The following is an 18827-nucleotide window of genomic DNA, read 5'->3' on the forward strand; positions in this document are numbered from 1 at the left end:
ACGTTGTATTAATTAATGTGTTTGAGAACCCAGCATAAAGATAGCTAGCGGATCAGGAGACAACCAGGACTGTTATTGTGACATTCTGTTTAAAAGAAAGCTTTCTGAATCCGGTAATTTGCCAACAACAATAGGTTCTGTACAAAATGTTGTTTTCCCCTGATAAATTAATATTTATCTCTAACGGAATGTACCAACTGAGCTTATGCAGAAAATCCAGACATCTAGGGATACAGTCTAAACATTTTTTTCAAGCAACAGCATGTAGACCATGTGGTTTAGAAGAATGAGTCCCTCCAAAAGATAAAGAGCACGTTGGATTTCTCCATTCACAGCTCCTTCCCATTTCTGTGGGGCTGCTGCTGCCACATCGCCCAACGCAGGTAATCGCATATATCTCAGGTTCATACATGAGTGAGTTTGTCTGGAGATCTCAGGAGGAAGCTCCCTCTTGGTTTTACAAGGATGAGGCCAGTCTACATCAAAACCCTCATCCCTCTGAGAGAACTGCCTTTTCCTGAGCACTGCACCACCACCACGAGAGTGGGTCACTCCGCAGCACCAGGTCCTGCCACTACCACCCTGACAGCTCAAGCAAATTTCACTATTTTCCAAGGTTTTCTTCAAGTTATCCAGAATCCTGTCAAATCATTACAGAGCACGCAGCGTGCGTGGCACAGAAACGTTTCCTACATAAAGTGCTACATAAATAGAAGCAGGGGTCCAACAGAGCAGGGTGCAGAGCAGAACTGTGGTGTTCAAGGTAACAGAAGCTTTCATGATGCTGCATTTCTGAGCGGGTCCCTGACACACTTACAGACAAAGTTGCTCTCTCAAACCAAGCAGTTGGGACTTTTCCCTTAGTGTTTTATGAAAGATGCAGAAGAGGCAGACATAAAAGGAAAGCAAGGTGCATATAAATCTTTAAGGCAATGGGGATCCTACAAATCTTCCCTCGTCTCTCTGCTCACTCTAGGTCATCATGCAACTGAATATAAAACCCAGCAAATGTTATTTTTGTATCAGGAGCAGCAAAGGAATTGTACTGTAAATTTGCCCTGATTCACCCATGCGAGGGACCAATTTGGCAGATCATCCATCTTGTTCACTGTACACTGTCAGGGATGGCATGAATTCCCTACATGATAAACAGATTTCTTCTCAGGTCTGTGTCCTTTAACCCACAGCAAGGTCAAAATTACGGCTGCCTAGCTAATAAACTGCACGGCACTCGTTTCGAGTTCCCTCTAATTTTGTCCCTTGTGCCAGCTTATACAAATCTTCCTGAATAACTAGAGCAGCTGCAAATTTCCTATCCAATTCCTCATCCGTGCACCGCAAACCACACGCACACACGAGGAGCAGGAAAGAAAAAATCCCAACTAACAAAACCCACCCAACCGCACAGGACTAAACAAAAGCATTTCCCAATGCTTCTTTCTCCCTCTCCTTTCCCTGCCCAGCCTAATTATGTAAACAACAAAGGTAATCTATATTATCATCTATCACTGAAGTGCTCTACGTTGCTCACATATTAGCTTATTTATTTTTTACATCACATATCAAGGAGCTTACTTGAATTTCATTTTTAAGACCAATCTGCTGCTTATTTACTCAAAAAGGTAGGATTATGTGAATCTAATTTTGGAAGGCAGTACAGATGACAAACTGGGTTTTTTTACACAACCCCCCCCCCCAACAAAAGGCAAGTGTATAGTGACTTCTGATGAGGTGTTATGTACATATACTACAAATAACTCAGAATATGTTCCCCATTCATTTTTAGCATTTTTCCCTTATGGAAAAACATTTTCAAGACCACATAAATATTTGAAGAAAAGCGCCATTATTTGGAAAAGTCAATTCAATAATCAAATAATGCAAACATTTCCTGTTAATCTACTTAAAAAATTAAATAGACATTTAGAGTACAAGTGACTGCTGACAGAACAAAGGGGAAAATTGAATGTATTCACTATTACAGATTTAACTGTCAATCCACAGCCATTCCACATGTTTTATGAAATAATTTGTCTGTATTCATTTCTCTCAAGTTCCTCACAGGACAAAGAAAGGGAATTCAGGACATGTGAAAAACATGTATTAAGATTTCAGGAGTGGAAAAATGAGAAATAAGCTTTCAATTTATCAAAAATGGGTTCTGCTTTCTGAACCCCAGGTTTTCACTGGACAACAGCACTAAGACATCCCGTTCCTTACGAGTGCACAAGTGATGGTCACTGAACAGGTTTGGTTTTTAAGGAGGAAGAACCTTGTTTGGTCAGTATGAGTGTAAAAGCATTTAGGCTGCAGGTACCCCATCACACACAACCTGCAACCCCTCAGCCACCATGGATTGATGAAGTTATTCTAATAAATTCCAGGTAGGCTTTGCTATACCCACGGAGTGTTGCATTTTGCTTTCCAACAGCCTGTATCTAGACAAAAACCTGAAGCAACCCCCCAAAAGCTTCAAAAATAAGGTGCTAAGAAGTAAAGAGCTGGAGAGATGAAGAACATCACCAGTGATGAGGTCACTGCAGAACTCGGGAATTGGTTAAATCTCAAGTAGCCAGAGAAGGGAGTGATGCCCATTTCGCAGGGTCAGGTCCCCAATACCGGATCCCAGGTCCTGAAGTGCTTGAACACTGCAGAACATTTTGGACTACAATAACCCCACTAGTGGCTTCCAAATTACCTGAAAACACTTCCCCTGACACAGGATCAGCCTGCCAAGTTCCTCTGCGAGGTCTGATCATGTTCTGCCATGGTAACGCGATAAAATCCCTACAGGGTGTAAGGAACCACAGGCTGCAGTGGGCCCCATCCTGCAGCACTCCTGGGCATCACACTCTCACCTGCACGAGCTCAGCAGAGACACTTAATTACCTTCTGCCAAACTGCAGGGCTCTGGTTGAGAAGGACCATGCGTGCGATGTACAGGAACACCTCTGACCATGGGAAGCTATCTAACAGGGCCCTTCATACAAAAGCAGTGGTTTACCTCAGACCCTCTGCATGCTTCAGCAGGATGCACCTCGCGATGCTCAGCACACCTCAGATGCAAAGATGTGCAAGTGATGTCTGCTACAACCCCTCTCCAGAAGACCACAGACGTCTATATGACCTGACACCAGTCCTGGATGTACCCGCCTCAACACAGGTATCCAGATGATGGAGCAGTGTTGAGACATGGATACAGTTTCACAAGTCCCAGAGGCACCACACTGGACAGGTTCCTCCAGTGGAACCTCCTGCACACATCTTGAGAGCTGCAGCTTTGCTGCTTCTGCTCAGACCCTGCCTCAGCTGCCACAGCCACGGCACCAAACTGACTCTAACCCTGCCTGTAAACCAAATTTCAGGGCCAAGACTTGAAAAAGAGCACGTGAATTCACAAGCATAAAACACAAGCTGGACATGCCGAGCCTCTTGTCCCAGCATCCTCACCTGCCTGGAAACAGCACTCTGTACTTCTGGAACCGGACATGTTCCTGTGTGATTTAGTCTGGGTGACCCTGCTGTGGCAGGGGGTTGGACTAGATGAGCTTTTGAGATCCCTTCCAACCCCCAACGCTGTGTGATTCTGGGATTCCGTGTACTTCTCCAGCTCAGGAACCACTCAGAGAATAAACTGCCCAACCTTTGCTGCTAACACAAGCTTAGCTAATAAGCTGCAAAAGGACTCGTGGGGAAGGAGGTGCAGAACACAGAGAAGATGGGGAAGACCATGCAAAACACAGAAGGTATTCAGGGGCCTCTAAAAGGATTATGAAAAATATTATATTCTAAAGACAGCAGGCAGACAACAGCTGCCTTAACTTTCAGAGCGAAGTGGATTGAAAAAGCAGATCCACTATAATTTTCAGAGACAAATCTCTGTAGTTTATCTGATCCACTATTTAAATTTCAATACACAGTCCTCTATCTGCAGTAATAATAACCTAAATTCCATTTAGTGTTCATTTGAGCAGTCAGGATAAAGTCATTTCTTATTATCTCCCCACTGTGTAAAAAACAGCTTGAAGGTAGGAAGTCAGCAAGCATTTTCACCAAAAAGTAATTATTGTAAGTGACATTTTTACTGCTGGCATGCCATAAGGCGAACTGCGCATTTGGAAGGACAAGTTGCTAAAACAAAATGACAGGGAACTCTGTGACATTCCGACAAGAACCCAAACATGATTTAACTGGCACTTGGTTTGATGCACCCACCACTTTTCACGATGGCCAAAGCTCGGGCTGCGGGTCTATGCCAAACTACTCAAAGTTCCTCACTGAGGAACAGCGAGCAGCCGGCGCGGCCTGCGCAGGGAGAGCGGGGAGGCGGTGAAGGAACCGCTGCGGCCTGCGCAGGGAGAGCGGGGAGGCGGTGAGAGGAACCGCTGCGGCCTGCGCAGGGAGAGCGGGGAGGCAGCGAAGCATCCCCTACTCTGCTCACTCCCTTTACAGCAAATTAGCAGGGAAGATGAAAGCAGACAAATGTGGACAGGAGATTTCTCGGCAGCCTCTTAAAAGAGCATTTGGTACTTCAGGGCCTGCGTTTACCTCCTCGTGCAGATGAGTTAATGGACAACAACAGCCCTGGCAGGTTGCCTGAGATCAAAGTGTCTCACACTGGGACTGGATTAGTTTCTGTTTCTCCCTGATGGTAAGGCTGCTCACTCCATCCACCTTGTAGGCCCAAACCCGGGCCATGTTGTCCTGAGAAGCACACAGCTGATCAGCAGCAACTTCCTCAGGACAACCACATTACTCTCTTTCTCAGGGCCTGGAAATTTCAGGGAGAGGTATTTTTTTTCCTCTCTAACCTCCTAAAAGATTTTACCTTTAGCAACAGCTGCCTCACCAGGATCTTCCAAAGCACCGTAACAACTCTCTAGCAGCAGTGGAGAGCGAGTTTGAGCTGTGTAATAAATCTGAGCAGCACTGCAACACATCCCTCTTCTGACTAATTAAAAGAACACACCCGTGAAAGCTGAATGCTTTCTCACAGGTAGTGGTTTTGGTGGATGTACTTTCAGTGAGTGAACCTTGTCTACTCACGATTTGCAAATTAATGTGGCTTATGAAAATATGATCCTCCCTACAGTTACCAACTCCCACAGCTAGATGTAGGGAGTATACAAACCTCCCTAGAGCGCACATACATAATGATGTAAAGTGTGTAGGTACGGGCAGTTATAGTTGCAAGCTCCTGCTATAGTTAGGATAATAGATTTCCGCTACCACTGTGGAGATTTTGTTTGTTTGTTTGTTTGTTTGATGAACGTTTTAACTTTGGGGAAAATGTTATTTTGGGTTTCGGCTCAGAGGGAAATTTGATGTGGATGGGGGAGGGATGAAAAGAAAACCCCTTAAGGACAGCGTGTGGATGTAGGCACGTCTGCACCGAGAGGGGAGGAAACCAGCCCTGCTTAACTCTGAAATTACTGGGGCAATAGGGAAAAGAAAGGTCCCCATTCTGCAAACGAGTATATGTTAAATGACAGGAGCACATAAATGAGGAAGGCAAATGTTAGAAGTACTTGAAAAAAAAATTCTTCTGATATTGTTAAAGGATTACAAGGATTTGCTGCAATTTTATGTGGCACTTACAGCAGTTATGTTAGCTTTGTGCTTTGCTTTTACCTGTGCGACCTGTCCTAGGGAACCTGCTTTGGCAGGGGGGTTGGACTCGATGAGCTCTCGAAGTCCCTTCCAACCCTACAGTTCTGTGAATCTATGGCATTAACAAAACACATTTTCAGCCACTCCAGAAACCAGGAGCTTGAGAAATCAAATGAAATTCAGAGAATCATAAAATCTGTAAGGTTGGAAGGGACCTAGAGATCATCTAGTGCAACCCCTGCAGTAAGTAGGGGCATCTTCACTAGATCAGGTCGCTCAGAGCCCCATCAAGCCTGACCTTGAATATCTGCAGGGATGGGGCCTCCACTACCTCTCTGGGAACCTGTGCCAGTGATGTACCATCCTCATACTGAAGAATTTCTTCCTAATATCCAACCTAAATCTCCCCTTTTCTACTTTAAAACCATCACTCCTCGTCCTATCACTCCATGTCCTCATGAACAGTTCTTCCCCAGCTTTCCTATAGGCCCTTTCAGGGACTGGAAGGTGCTATAAGAGAAGAGTAAGTAGGATGGGAACTGGTGACCCGCATGAAGAGAGCTGGAAAGTCGGAAGTACTTAGAAGTCAGGAAACCAATTCTCCTTTCAATGAACACACAACCACAAATACTTTAGACAGTCTTGGAAATCCCACTACTGTGCCCAAACTGCGTTAGGACTGAAACTTCTCATGGCCAAGAACTGGCATCAGTATCAGCTTAAAGTATTCCTGTCCTGGCTCCAGCCACGCTGCAGCATGGCTGGGCTCAGACAGGGAGTACAGATCACTGCAAGGGGCAGTCTGAACATCCAGCATGTCCAGAGCCTTGTGCAGAAAGGGACAACTTGAGTTCATCAATCACAGTTTTAGCTGGGTAGAGAGATGCTCTGAAACATCAGAGCAATGCTCAGGTCAGGCCCCAAGCCCCAGATCCTGTCCCACTCTCCCTGGCCAAAAGCTGGTGTCTATGGAATGGACATGGCAAGCACATAGGGAGAGTCTCCTTGAACGCCCACCTGCTCACGCACAGCTTCTGGAGCCAAAATTGGGGCTTTCCACCAAAGAGTGCTGACTGGTTGTTTCTGTTTTTACAAATCACCTTTCATCAATGAAAAACCCCCTTCTAAAAAGAAATCGGGTTTTAAATTAGGTGATTAATGGCAAAATTATGGCTGCTTTAAAAGACACTGCTCTCCTCCACTAATCTTTATTTAATATTCAGATTTTTCTGTGTTTCTGTAACTTAGTCAGAAGTCAATATTTAGAAATAACTGCTGGAAAATATTTTCAATAACCTTATTATTAAAACAGCTTGTGTGCAGAAGCTTTATTAAGGATTTTCTGAATATTAAAACAAATATGTCATGAAAGCAATCAATCAAGATGCCACAGCCACACAGTTATATTTTTAGTGTAGTGAAAATAAACGGGTGCACAATACCTTTTGGAAAACAGTGAGAGCTTTTTGAGGTTGTGCTGCAGCTTATAGTGTCTTTGGTGACTTGCTGACCTCGTGATTAGAGTCTAACTTTAACGTGCTGCCATGTTTATGGTTGTTGGTTGTCCTCCTCTGTCCTAAGTCTGGGAGTGAAGGTATTTCTGTATCCTCCTTCAAGATTTTAACCTCTTACCAGCTAAGGGTAGGAAACAGAACACCGATGTGCACCCTGCATTTAAATACATCTTCCCCACTAAACATGGACTTGCTCTGGGCAAGATCCATACGGGATGGATCCGAGGGTGCCGCCTGCCTCCTTCCTCAGCAGTGAAGCCCCATCTAACATCCTTGGCACAGCAGGTTGCTCCTCGCCTCAGAAGGGAGCGGTGGAAGAAGAGTGACCCTGAACGCTGCTGCACTACACACACTGCTGGTCGGGAGGAGCACTGGCTGAAGTACTGAAACAAAATGACATTTACATTGGACGCAACAATATTATAAAAGCTATTAAGGTACATTATTTTACACATCCTCATAATCTCTCCATACTGCTTTACTTAATTTGTGATAAAATTGTTGAGAAAGGGTACTTAATGTAGGACAGTCAGTAAAAGTAATTTATCATCTTCCCGCTTCGGTGCTCACGTTATCAGCGAACTCATTTTCTGCATTCATCATGCAATCAGCCTATTATTTGCATATTAATCAGGCAGTGGACCATGAAAGAGCCGCATCCCAGCCAAATGCTGCACTATCTCAGGAGGAACACTCAGTAATTATCATACATCAGTGTTATGATGTGGTAATTGATTATAACATCTTTCTGTTGCCCCTGGGGAGTCCCACTGCTAACCCAGCTTCAGGCATTCTGTGCAGATTTTTCTCTGAAAATTAGAGAAACCATTGCTGCCCTTTTATTACAATTTTTTTTTACCTTTACAGTAGACAGCTCTCAGAGCATTTCCAAGTTACTTTTGGTTTTTTTTTTTTTTAAATGAAATTTTCATTAGAAAAACCTCACCTGCCTCAGATCAGAAAAAGTAAAAAACCAACCCAAATCGAATCCTCCAAACAAACCATTCGGGCTGGTTCTTGCTCATCCTCCCCCTTTCAAGGTCTGGTGGCTGTTTAGGTGCTGGTGTTGCTTACATAATACCCTTCCCCATCAAACAGAACAAAATGTTGCAACTTCAATAGACAGTAATTGCAAAGTTCGCATAAAGGCAGTTAAGCTGCTTTATTTAGGTGCCAAATGAGAGGCTAATTTTGGTCCTCTGGTAAAGGACAAATGAAACATCTGCCAGTTCAAACTTGCACTATTTTTAGGACCCAAGTTCCCGAGGGGTAAAAGAAAGAAACAAACACAAAACACCGTGATAGCCACACCACAGCAAATCTCACACCTCCTTCCTGCCTGTGACCCCAGCGGAGTGGAGCTGGAGAGGGGAGCTCCCACCTCCACACCCACCCCAACCCTTTGGCCAGCAGAAGGAAGCAGGGGGATGTCTCAGGAAAAGACACGGGGCAAGCATCCCATGCTGCATGACAGAGAGGGAAGCTTTGACTGGGCTCGAGTGGCCAGGAACACCTCACCAGGACAACGTCAGGACACGCGCTCACCGCAGTGACTCTGAGCGCTGACGTCAGCATGGGGATATTGCATCAAGCCCAGGTTTTGCCAGTAAATGGTATCAAACTGTGCTTGAGATATTCTGGGGAGGCATAGCCCTTTTCAGCTGTGCTACAGGACATCACAGATACAGCCAAGGGAACAAGTATCTTCAAGTTGCCATCAACAATATCTTTGACAAGTATAAATAAGGGATGTGTACTATCAGGCCTGTTTTCACCTCCTGTTGTCATTGTATGTTCTCCTCTTATCAGGCTAATTAATTGGGTATTTTTCTATTTTCACTTTTAAGTTTGCTCTCACATCCACTTTGCTTTGTTTTCAGTGCAAGCCGTGTTTCTCATCAGATTTAAAATAACCACTGGATTTTTTCATTTGCTGCTTCTCTGGATGGCTGCTGGCAAATTTAAAAACCTCCAGTACCCACCAAATTAGGTGAGACAAATTCATCAGTCTTCTCCTTTCTTGCCGTACCCTAATGCAAACCACAGGCTAGGAGGTAACTTAGAAGATATTAATTTTCTGGTAATTTTCTGTTTTTTCGTTTTGGGAATGATTTGCTATCAAGTAATATATAACTATAATCAGAACAGGATTTCGTTGTTAAGAGTCTAACAGGCTGTTTATTTCCCTGTTCCAGAGCTACTTGGAGGAGAAGACAGCTGCCTTACATCCCCATTATAAGATGGGAATAATAACCTGCACATTCGATGCTAGCACACCTTTCTTCAGTGTTTTGGAAGGAAAATAGCCCATTATCTGTTCTTTGAATTGAAAGCAAGGCAATTTTCATCTGGCAGAGGAGCATTTTGTCATTTGCTGAGCAGTGGTTGGGCTGGTGCCTGGGGATGGCCGAGAGCGTGATGGCCACCGGTGGCAGCCACGTGGCCCAGACCTGCAGCCCCCTCCTTTCCCCACAAGCAAACCACAAGTCCAACACGAGCTTCTGCCAGCTGCCAGAGCCTCCCGCTACCATCAGAAAAATGTCTGCTCCCTTCGGAGAAGAACCTTTCTGACCTCTTCTGCAGCTGCCAGCCCACGGGGGACAGATCCCGGCCAGCACCCTGGCTCCTGACCCCCCCGGAGCTGCCTGGCCTTCCCGTGGTGCAGAATGACTGCGAAGGCCTCGCTCGCACCTCAGTGCTGCTCCAGTTATTTTTATATTTGCCTTTCTAACATATCAAGCTCATCACTTTCCACCCAGCTCCTCTGCGGTTAGCAGCTGGCAGGAGAAGCCCCCCGCACCTGGAAGTGGGGAGGGGAGGTGACGTGGGCCCCTTCCCCAAAGGAGGCCGCTCGTCTCCAGATGCACAAGTGGAGGGAAAAGAGAATGCTGGTAATTAATGAAATTAGGTAATAAATAATGAAATGATGAACAGTGAAATTTACAGGGCTCTAACATCCAACTGCCACAGTTTCTCTGAAACTAGGCCCGAACAGAGTTCACAAGCTACATCTGCTTTCTAACAACTATTACACTAACTGGTACTCTTATAATCACTCTACCTCAGAAAGGTAGAGGCAGTAACAGTCAGGAAAGCTTCTTTTTTTTTTTCCATACAGTTTAAAAAATAAATTCAGTCATTAATTCTAATTTTTAAAAATGAAAACTTTGAGAACAAGGCATCAGCGTGCCTGGTGAGACGCTAGTGTCACGCTGCACAAGAGCTCTGCACCCAGACATCCTTTCACACACACCACAGAAGAGTGAGCACACAGGTCCCACATTCCCAAATTAAGCACAGAAATAAAACGTAGCTGAAACTTGACTTTGGGTAACTTCTCCAAAACGAATGCTACGAACCCACAACCACACTTCAGAGTGAATTAAATTCCCCTTCAGAATCCCATGTGAGTCCCCTCTTCACCAGATTAATATGGAATGTGTGTTGGTGCTTTGTCACTATAATCTGGCCACAAGGAATATCTGCCTAGAAAACAGTGTATATATTGTACTTTAGCACTTTTTTAACAGTTAAACTTGGACCACAATGAGGACAGACTCGTCTTCTGCAAGTTTAAGGGTGGTTCAAGGCACAAAGAAAACTAGGGTAGGAATTTCTTTACAAATACCAACAATTTATATGGCATTGCTGAGGGACAAAGGACTACAGCCATGAAAGAGAGCCTGGGGAGGACAGACCTAGGCAAGAGGTAGAAATAACTCCATGACAGCTACCGATGGGAGCCAACCTTATATTAACAACTAACTTGAAACACTGACTTCATGCTGCATTCCCAGGTCCCCATAAGGTGCCTTGACAGTGATTCTCCCAGCTTTATTGATACCAGAAAGGCTGCCAGGAAGGTTTTCATGGTCCAAATGTCAGGGAAATGGCACAGAATACGATCACACACATTAGAGACAGACTACAACAGCTGCCCTTATGAGGAGCCAACTGATATCCCATGGTTTGAAATCAAGACAGCCACAGCCAACTGCTTTGGAGACGCAATCTCAAGCCACACAGAAAGAATGTGGAAACTTCACCAATACATGTCAGTGTTTCAGGGCAGGAATGAAGATATCTGTTTGGCTGATGTAGTTGTTCAGCTCCAAACTTTAAAAAATGCTTTTTCACCTAGCACAAGAGGAGACAACCTTCTCAACCAAATGGAAAGACTCAAAACTCAGTCATCAAACAGAACCTACCCATGCAAGGAACTCCTGCGGTCCAGCTACTCAGCTATTAAAAGCCATGAGATCTCCCTTCTCTTCCATTTTATAGACTACATTAACCACAGACATCTCATGTCGTACAATTTTATTAACCCGTAATGCCATCAAGTGTCTGCAAAACAATCTCTCTTGCCTTTTTGATTCAACAATAAAAATTAGCTCAAATGTGTCAGCGGGACCAGACCAACGGCTTGCATGATCTCAGGATTTCAGCTCTCCACGTGCTAATCCCAGCCACACACCATCTCAGGCAGCTCTGCTCGTCCAAAACAAAACAACCCCACGAAGGAAATGATGGTGAACCATGGAGAAAGGGGCAGGGAGTCAGAGCTTCCCCACTGCCTCCCCATGGCTACCGATCTCTTCCGTAAGCGCATCAGGATGGCAATCCTGAACATGAACTGTGAACCTGAAATGTGCTCTCCCCCTACTTGGTTTCTCTTGGAGTACTGGATCTGACAGCATCCTTCTCTCATTAGGTAAACAGGACGATCTACCCATCACACAGTTCACTACCTGCCAGCTCAGCAGCTTCTGCATTGAAAAATATTCCAGAAATATGCATTACATAAACAAAATTATAATGGACATCTGGGTTTGCCATCACCCCGCAGTAAGTCTGTTAATATCGTAACCACAGTCCACCATAGATTGCATCCTGACTTTTTTTTCAGATTTTCTTTCCCCAGGGATGATAAGAAGTAATCTCCCTGTTGTTACAAACGTTTTATTTTGAAAATAAAGCTTTTGTGCGTATTTTAGTTGATCTAAATACAGTAGATCTTGGGTTTTTAAATCACCAGATAATATGCAATTATCTCAAGCTAGATTCTGATTTTGAAACAAGCTCTAATTAGCTCCCCATTTTATCCAGCTATAATCCTTTCTTCAACTCCCATGAGTGTTACTATTGCTAAGCAGCATGAGGTTAGGAATGATGGATGATACCCAGAAAGGAAGACAAACAAAAGGGAAATTCAAAATCCCCTGAGATCACCCGCAGCTGTATCGGCAAATGAAGATTTCCACATTAGGTCATAAGACGACCCTTACAGAAACACATACCAAAAAGGCACATCTTTTTCCCACTGAGTATTTGCAAGTCTTTAATGTAGTATATGGAGAGTCTATGTCCTTCACAGAGGATAAATACAGAAGTGAATAAAAACTCAAGCTTTCCTGGGAGTAGCTATGAAACCAACGGCACCGAAACAGAAACTTGGTCCTAATGTCCTAGAGATGCTGGGTGCAGACATAAGACCCCAAAATAAAACAAACTAACAAGAGCTATATACAGAATAAGTATTTAGACAAATATCTGAGCGTGTAAACCTTCTTCTGGCACATGGCTGCCCTCCAAAGCCAACCCAGCTCTGATCATCAGCAATGCAACTAAATAAGGGCCAAATTCATCAGGAAAAAATGCTGATGCAGTTGGGTGACACTAATTCAACTTTTTTTTTTTTTCCATGTGATTTGGTCTGTGCTTTTGACACATAAATCATTAAAAAGGCAGATTTACCCAAGGGCATTAGAGCATTTAGGTGGAAAGAAACACAGAAAAAAATGTTAGGAAAGGCTCAGTGATACTATTTTTGACCACCCAGGGTAGAGGCACCATCTTTGTGTAAAACACGTTCACTGAGACTGGCACAGAATTGCCAGAGACTCCATGAAAGGTCACAGGCAGAAAATACATAGATATATATGTGTGTGTGTGTGTGTGTGTATGCATATATGTGTCTCGTTGTGATTTTGGAAGAGACAGTGGTTTTTGAAAATTTCCAAGTACAGCTTGCAAAGAAGAGAAGCAGCAGCTTGGCTTCTCTTTGCTACCTTCAGATACAAACACACAATGCTTAGCCATTCACCCTTACAGATAAAAGACTGATGGGTCCATCTGTCCACGTGTGACAGTGGAAAACTACTAGAGAAAAGAACAGATTTTCATGAATGAGGTGTTAATCAAAACCTTATGATCTAGAAGTGTAACTAACTAGGTCAGAAATCCAGAAAATCTCGCTGGTTTGATAGAATAGTGCCAAACAGTAATGAAAATACTCACAGCTAATAAAAGTTTGAGACGTTACTATGCATGTTGACACTCTGTACACTGAAGACCTTCTTGGCAAGGCACTCAGGAGCCACTGAATGCATTAGTTTAATTTCACTTCTTTCCCTTCATGCATTCAACAAGTTCCAAGGCAATTATATTACATGGAAAAGGCTCCAGACCTTTTCTTGGTTTAAAATTGTTCTGATTAATTTCTGTTTTAAAATTACAAGTATGCAACCTGCTCTGCCTTGATTTTCCTGAGAAATGTCTCAGAAGACCAGAAAATTGGGTTGGTTTTTTTTTCCCCTCCCTCCCCCCTGCCCTGGAGTGGAGGATCTTTCACAAATGCATAATTATTCTTACCTTTTCCAAATTGTTTGCTGCGCTTTTAATTACAGAACAGCTGCTAATGAAAGAGAATTACCAAACTGCCCTTCCCCATTCAAATAGCTTGGGTTTGCTCTTTTGTTCTGCGTGGTGTCACAACCTTCCTCATTCCTTTACCCAGAGAAAGGCACCAAGAAAAGAACGTCCCCTACAACGATTTTATTCTTGATCATCAGAAAAGGAGGAAGAAAAGGGCATTTTCTCATTTGTGAGTCTGCTTTAAGGAAAGACGGATGGCAATCATCAATAATATGATTTTATGAGCTGATAGGACTGTGTCACCTCGCAAAACATTAGCTCAAGGGCAGGAACTGACAAACGAGATTGGGAGTGTGGGAGGGGAGCAAAATATCACAGCAGCAAAACTCAACTTCCTGAAGGAAATCACTCTCAGCCACCCGCCATCCTCACGGGGATCGGCAAGGTGGTCGGGCTGTAATACTATGGGCTTGTCTTTCAATCTTTTATAATTAGTTAGTCATAAATATGATGATTAGCAATAACAATGCAGCCTTTTCCCAGCTCCTCTGATTTCAAATTCCTCTTAAAATGGCTACAATTAATTACTCATATTTTCCATGCTGTCTTAGGCATTTAGCACTGTAACAGCTACCCTTGCAGGGTATTGATGCTACAGAGAAGTAGTCAATGGCACGCTTTTAATGAACAGCAGCCTATTAAACAGCGCAGGAAACGTCCATGTTTGCTAGATTGCCTATAAATAACAATAGCCCTGTGATTGCAAATGATTTTTTCCCATTTTGGTTTTGTTTTCATGCCTTGTTTTTACCACTGGTTTTTTAATTTCTTTTTTTCTTTCTTTTTTTTTTTTTTTTTGCTTTTATCTGTGTATTTTCAACTGGCTTCTTAAGAAAATCACAGATTTCTTCTCATCAATCTTTCTGAATGAGAAATAGTTTCCCAGCATACAGAAAAATCAGGTTCGTTGGGATACTCAGAACAGACCCAGCAAGATCTAGAAAAAAACCCAAACCCACGAGGGCTTCAGAATGGCAGAAAAGTGGAAGAAGAGCACGACCCATCCTTCTCTGTGCCCTGAAACGCCAACAGTTCCCCAGCACACTGGCTGGAAGTACAGAGCAGGGCACAAGTATTTTTCTAGAGCACCAAACAGCCCGAGTGCCTTACAGCAGTTAAGCACATCCTTGGTAAAGTTCTGTGTGGGCAGGGTTTGGTATGGAACAGCAGGAACACAGCTGTTCTGACCCACCACCTTCCTATCCCGTGGCCATCCTCTCAAACCTCCAGCGATTCACTGCTGTTTGATGCTCCTATTTGCTGCATCCACTTCTTTGTGAACAGAAAGGGGCGGGGGGAAACACCCCAAAAAAAGGTCGGCTTGGAATATTTAAAGCAGCTTGAAAAAGAAAGAAAGAACACAGGTCTTTTCCCCACCTTCAAATTAACAAAGCAGATTTTGTGCAAAGGAAAGTGGAGAAAAAAAAAATATGCCAGCACGTAAGGCAGCCAGAGTATGTAGATCACATTACAAACGAAAGGCTTGTTGTACAGCCATTGTCACATGTCAAGTTGATAAGCTGAACTATGGTAAAAAAAACCCTACAGAGCCAATGATCTCCAAGATCAGACAGAGTCTCTTTACCTAATATATGCAGCTAAATATGTGTACTCCCTACATCTGCCATAGCAACAAGGAGAGAACGAGGAATTAACTGTGTTAATAAAAAACCTGAAGGGTCTCCTGTAGGATACAACAAAACACGAGAAACCTCTCGGCATCAAAGCAAACGAAACGTAACAAAAGCACAGAGAATTATTTCAGAGCAAATCATTGAAACCAGCTGATTACCTGAGCTTGCACATCCCTGCTGTAGGGAATCCTGTAATGATGTCACAGAGTGAAGGACTAGATAAGAGAGGAGAGGAAAATCAGGGAACAATAAAAGGAGATGCCAAACCACAAACTAAACAGTAAGCAGGCTCAACAAATAGCAAACCGCTTATCTCGGCACGGGCACGCTGCTCGTTTAAGTCAGTGGCATTGTGAGGGTACACGGAGGCCAAACTCTAGTCTGGCCTGTCTGTATCAACAGGCGTTAGGGTAAGAGAGAGCCACAGCAAGAGCGTAATTGCAACACAACATTCCCCCTCCAGAGCTGAGTTCTCCTAGCTCACCTCCTGAAGCGATCGATACTCTCCTAGGAGCGATAAAAATCCCCTACACCACCCTAGGAAACAGCACACGAGATTTTCCAGCTCTTTGGCCAAAACTTTTTGCGTTCCGTATCGTTTTCAAGCCTCGATAACATCATCCTAATTAGGAGCTTGGTAACTGCCGCTTCTCAATTACGCACAAACGAGCGCTTCGTTTGTAAACACTCCCAGCGTGTTCCCCCCCAACTAGGACTGGCTGGGCTGCGAGGGTGGACGTGGCCACTTCCAGTAACGCCTGGACTGGCACTGGCTGCAAGTCCAGCCTATGGCAAATTTAAAAACAAAAAGAAAGAAGGAAAAAAAGGAAAAAAAAACAAAAAAAGATTTCCTCCTCCTCCTCAACTCAAACAACATAGTGGAATTTTAATTACCTTGTCCTTGTTGCTGCCCTTGTGCGGGCAGGACACACTGTCCCAGCTCACCATTCAACCAGAGCTGCATACGAATAAATGGTTCTCGGCCTTTTTGGGTCAATTTACTCCATGGCTTTGGCCTGGAGAGCATGTCACTGACACTTCCTTGGGACAGCCCCAATACCTGAAGCGAAGCAACCAAGAACGGCACGTTAACACATTTGATGTGGAAGGGGGGGGTAATTTAAGTCACTTTGGTTTCCTTTACTGCTACGGTGCTCAAATAATTTTTATATGGACAATGAGTAAAACTGTCAAAATGTGGGTAAATGGATGGAAATACTTTTCTCCTGCTGTGGTTCCTTTCTGGAGTGTGGGGTTTTTCCTGCAGGAACGGAGCAGCGGCACACACAGCAGAAGGGTGGTGTGAGATTTGCATGCTTTTCATATTTCATGCCAAAGAGTTTCATTAGTTCTAACAGGAAAAACACAGAGTCCAGGCACACACAGGCAGATAAAACAGGACATGATTGGCATGTATTTTGTTCTCAAACGAAAATAATTGGGACTTTGGAGAGCAGGCCTATATTTGGTTGATTTTTTGGGGATATGAATTCTAATGATGTGTGTTTTCACCTGTAGCAGCGGCTGCTCCACCTAAGTAAATATTTAAGAATCCAGCTGGCTGCAGAGGGGGAATTTCAGGCAGGCAGAACGCAATTACTCGCCTGGAATTCAGCACAGGTAGAGGGGTTAAAAATCAGACTTAATGAGAGCTGCCACGGGACCTTTAATAACCCCAAGAGGTCAGGCTTTTCATTTTACATCTTAGCCAAAAGGTAATAGTGTGATGCCAGCTCCTATTATACTATTATATTGATTCGATTCTTTACAGGAGGGAGGAACACCAGATGTCCACCACGTATAAGCCTGCGAGGGGTTTTCTGGTGTGCGTCCCCGAAATCCCACGCGTGCAGTGCTTATGGCCCGCGGCGTGGAGCTGCGGGAAGCCTTATCGTGCATCGCGTATCTCCAATCAAACATTGCTTGAAAACATCTCAAAGCACCCAAAGATACCAAGCACCAGCCACAAGAAAAGGTGAATTCTTGACTTAGGGCTAAGGAGAGGTAGGGGATTTTCCATGTGTTTGTTTGAATACCCCTGTGCCCATTTCCAAACATTAAAAAAAAGGAAAAATGCTCTTGTGTCCATAATCTCCACTCATAACAAATTTAAGCCTCTCCAGTCCTGATGATGGTATTACTCAAATGTTCCATGAATTCACTGCATTAAGCATGAAATACCGAGTCTCAGTAACGTTTGCTTTCAGCGTTTCTCAGCACAAACTCACACTTTCCTTTGGGAGGCCAATTTTTTGGAAATACTTAACACAGGAAGCAAAAACATTTTTCCATAAGACAAACGTGGCACACCCCCCTCTGCCAAACAGAGCTCCACTCCGAAGGGAGGAGCAGAACGCGCGCTCATGACACTGGTGTAAGGAGAGAGAACCAGTTCTTTACCTTTTCCCCAAAGATCCTTTGGCAGATGCCATTCTTTGCTAGCTTTTCTTTGACCTGCCGCGTTAGCTCTATCGTATCCACTTCCTGGTACATATAAATCTCATACTGCTCGGGTGTCAGTGGAGGAACTGAAGGTTTGGATGGCTTTGACAAAGACACGATAGGGGATGAAGGGAGGGGGCTATTTTGTGGTGTCTCACTGCGACTCGCCCCAGTCATGCTCAATTCAGAACTCTGGGAGTACGGAGATTCAGCGTTTGGCCACTCTTTCCAATACTCTGAAGAAGATGGTCCTTGGAGCTGGCTACGATCTGGCCTAGTCTGATTGCTGACCTTTTCTTTTCCACCACTGGCTTCCTCAACTTTTATATCTTCGGGAAGTGCTGTATTTCTTCTCTCATGCTGCACAGTATTCCACCAATGATCCTTCCAAACACCACCGCGTCCCAACTCATTTTTAACATGCCTCAACATACCCTGGGCAGAATCACTTATTCCATGAAGCTCTAAACCAGGTGCCTCCTGAGGCTCCTTTTTGAGCCCAGAGAGGTTCTGCAATGCAGAGATACTGGAATCAGTGACAGATGAATGTTTCTTCAGGGATATGGCCAAAGGAGAATAGCTGGAAACCGAAGACATCGCAGGTGTAGATACTAGTTTGGGGGACAGGATAGAAATGTCAGCTTGAGATAAAGGTGGTGTTTTTAAGGCAGGTTCAAGGGCAGCCTGCTGTGCCTCCATTTCGCGTCGGGCTTGTTGCAGAATGGATCGAATAGCATCATCAGAATTGCCACTGCTAGATGCAGAAGGCGGCTGAGCCGGCTCAGCTATGAAAAACAACCAAGAGACTAAATGCAACAGAGGAACAGGCTTTATATTCAACACGTGCTACTGAACACATTTCCCTGTCAGAGAAAGGGCTGCAATACATTTCTGGATGGGCGGGAGGAGT

General features: G+C 44.1%; 1 protein-coding gene across 2 annotated transcripts in view; it reads right to left on the reverse strand.

Moving 5' to 3' along the window:
* CUX1 (cut like homeobox 1) overlaps nt 1-18827 on the reverse strand; it is a 275245-nt gene that overhangs the window by 49004 nt on the left and 207414 nt on the right. The window contains exons 18-20 of one of the 2 annotated variants that reach the window (XM_084272881.1): nt 17876-18702; nt 16370-16535; nt 15634-15690 (exon numbers count right to left, since the gene is read on the reverse strand). The exons of the other annotated variant lie outside the window; for it this stretch is intronic. Coding sequence (XP_084129007.1) covers nt 15634-15690; nt 16370-16535; nt 17876-18702 — 1050 coding nt within the window. The remainder of the gene's footprint in view (nt 1-15633; nt 15691-16369; nt 16536-17875; nt 18703-18827) is intronic. 2 annotated transcript variants of the gene reach the window in all.

The sequence above is a fragment of the Gallinula chloropus genome (genome assembly GCF_964237585.1).
Source record: "Gallinula chloropus genome assembly, chromosome: 19".
NCBI classification, from domain to species: domain Eukaryota; kingdom Metazoa; phylum Chordata; class Aves; order Gruiformes; family Rallidae; genus Gallinula; species Gallinula chloropus.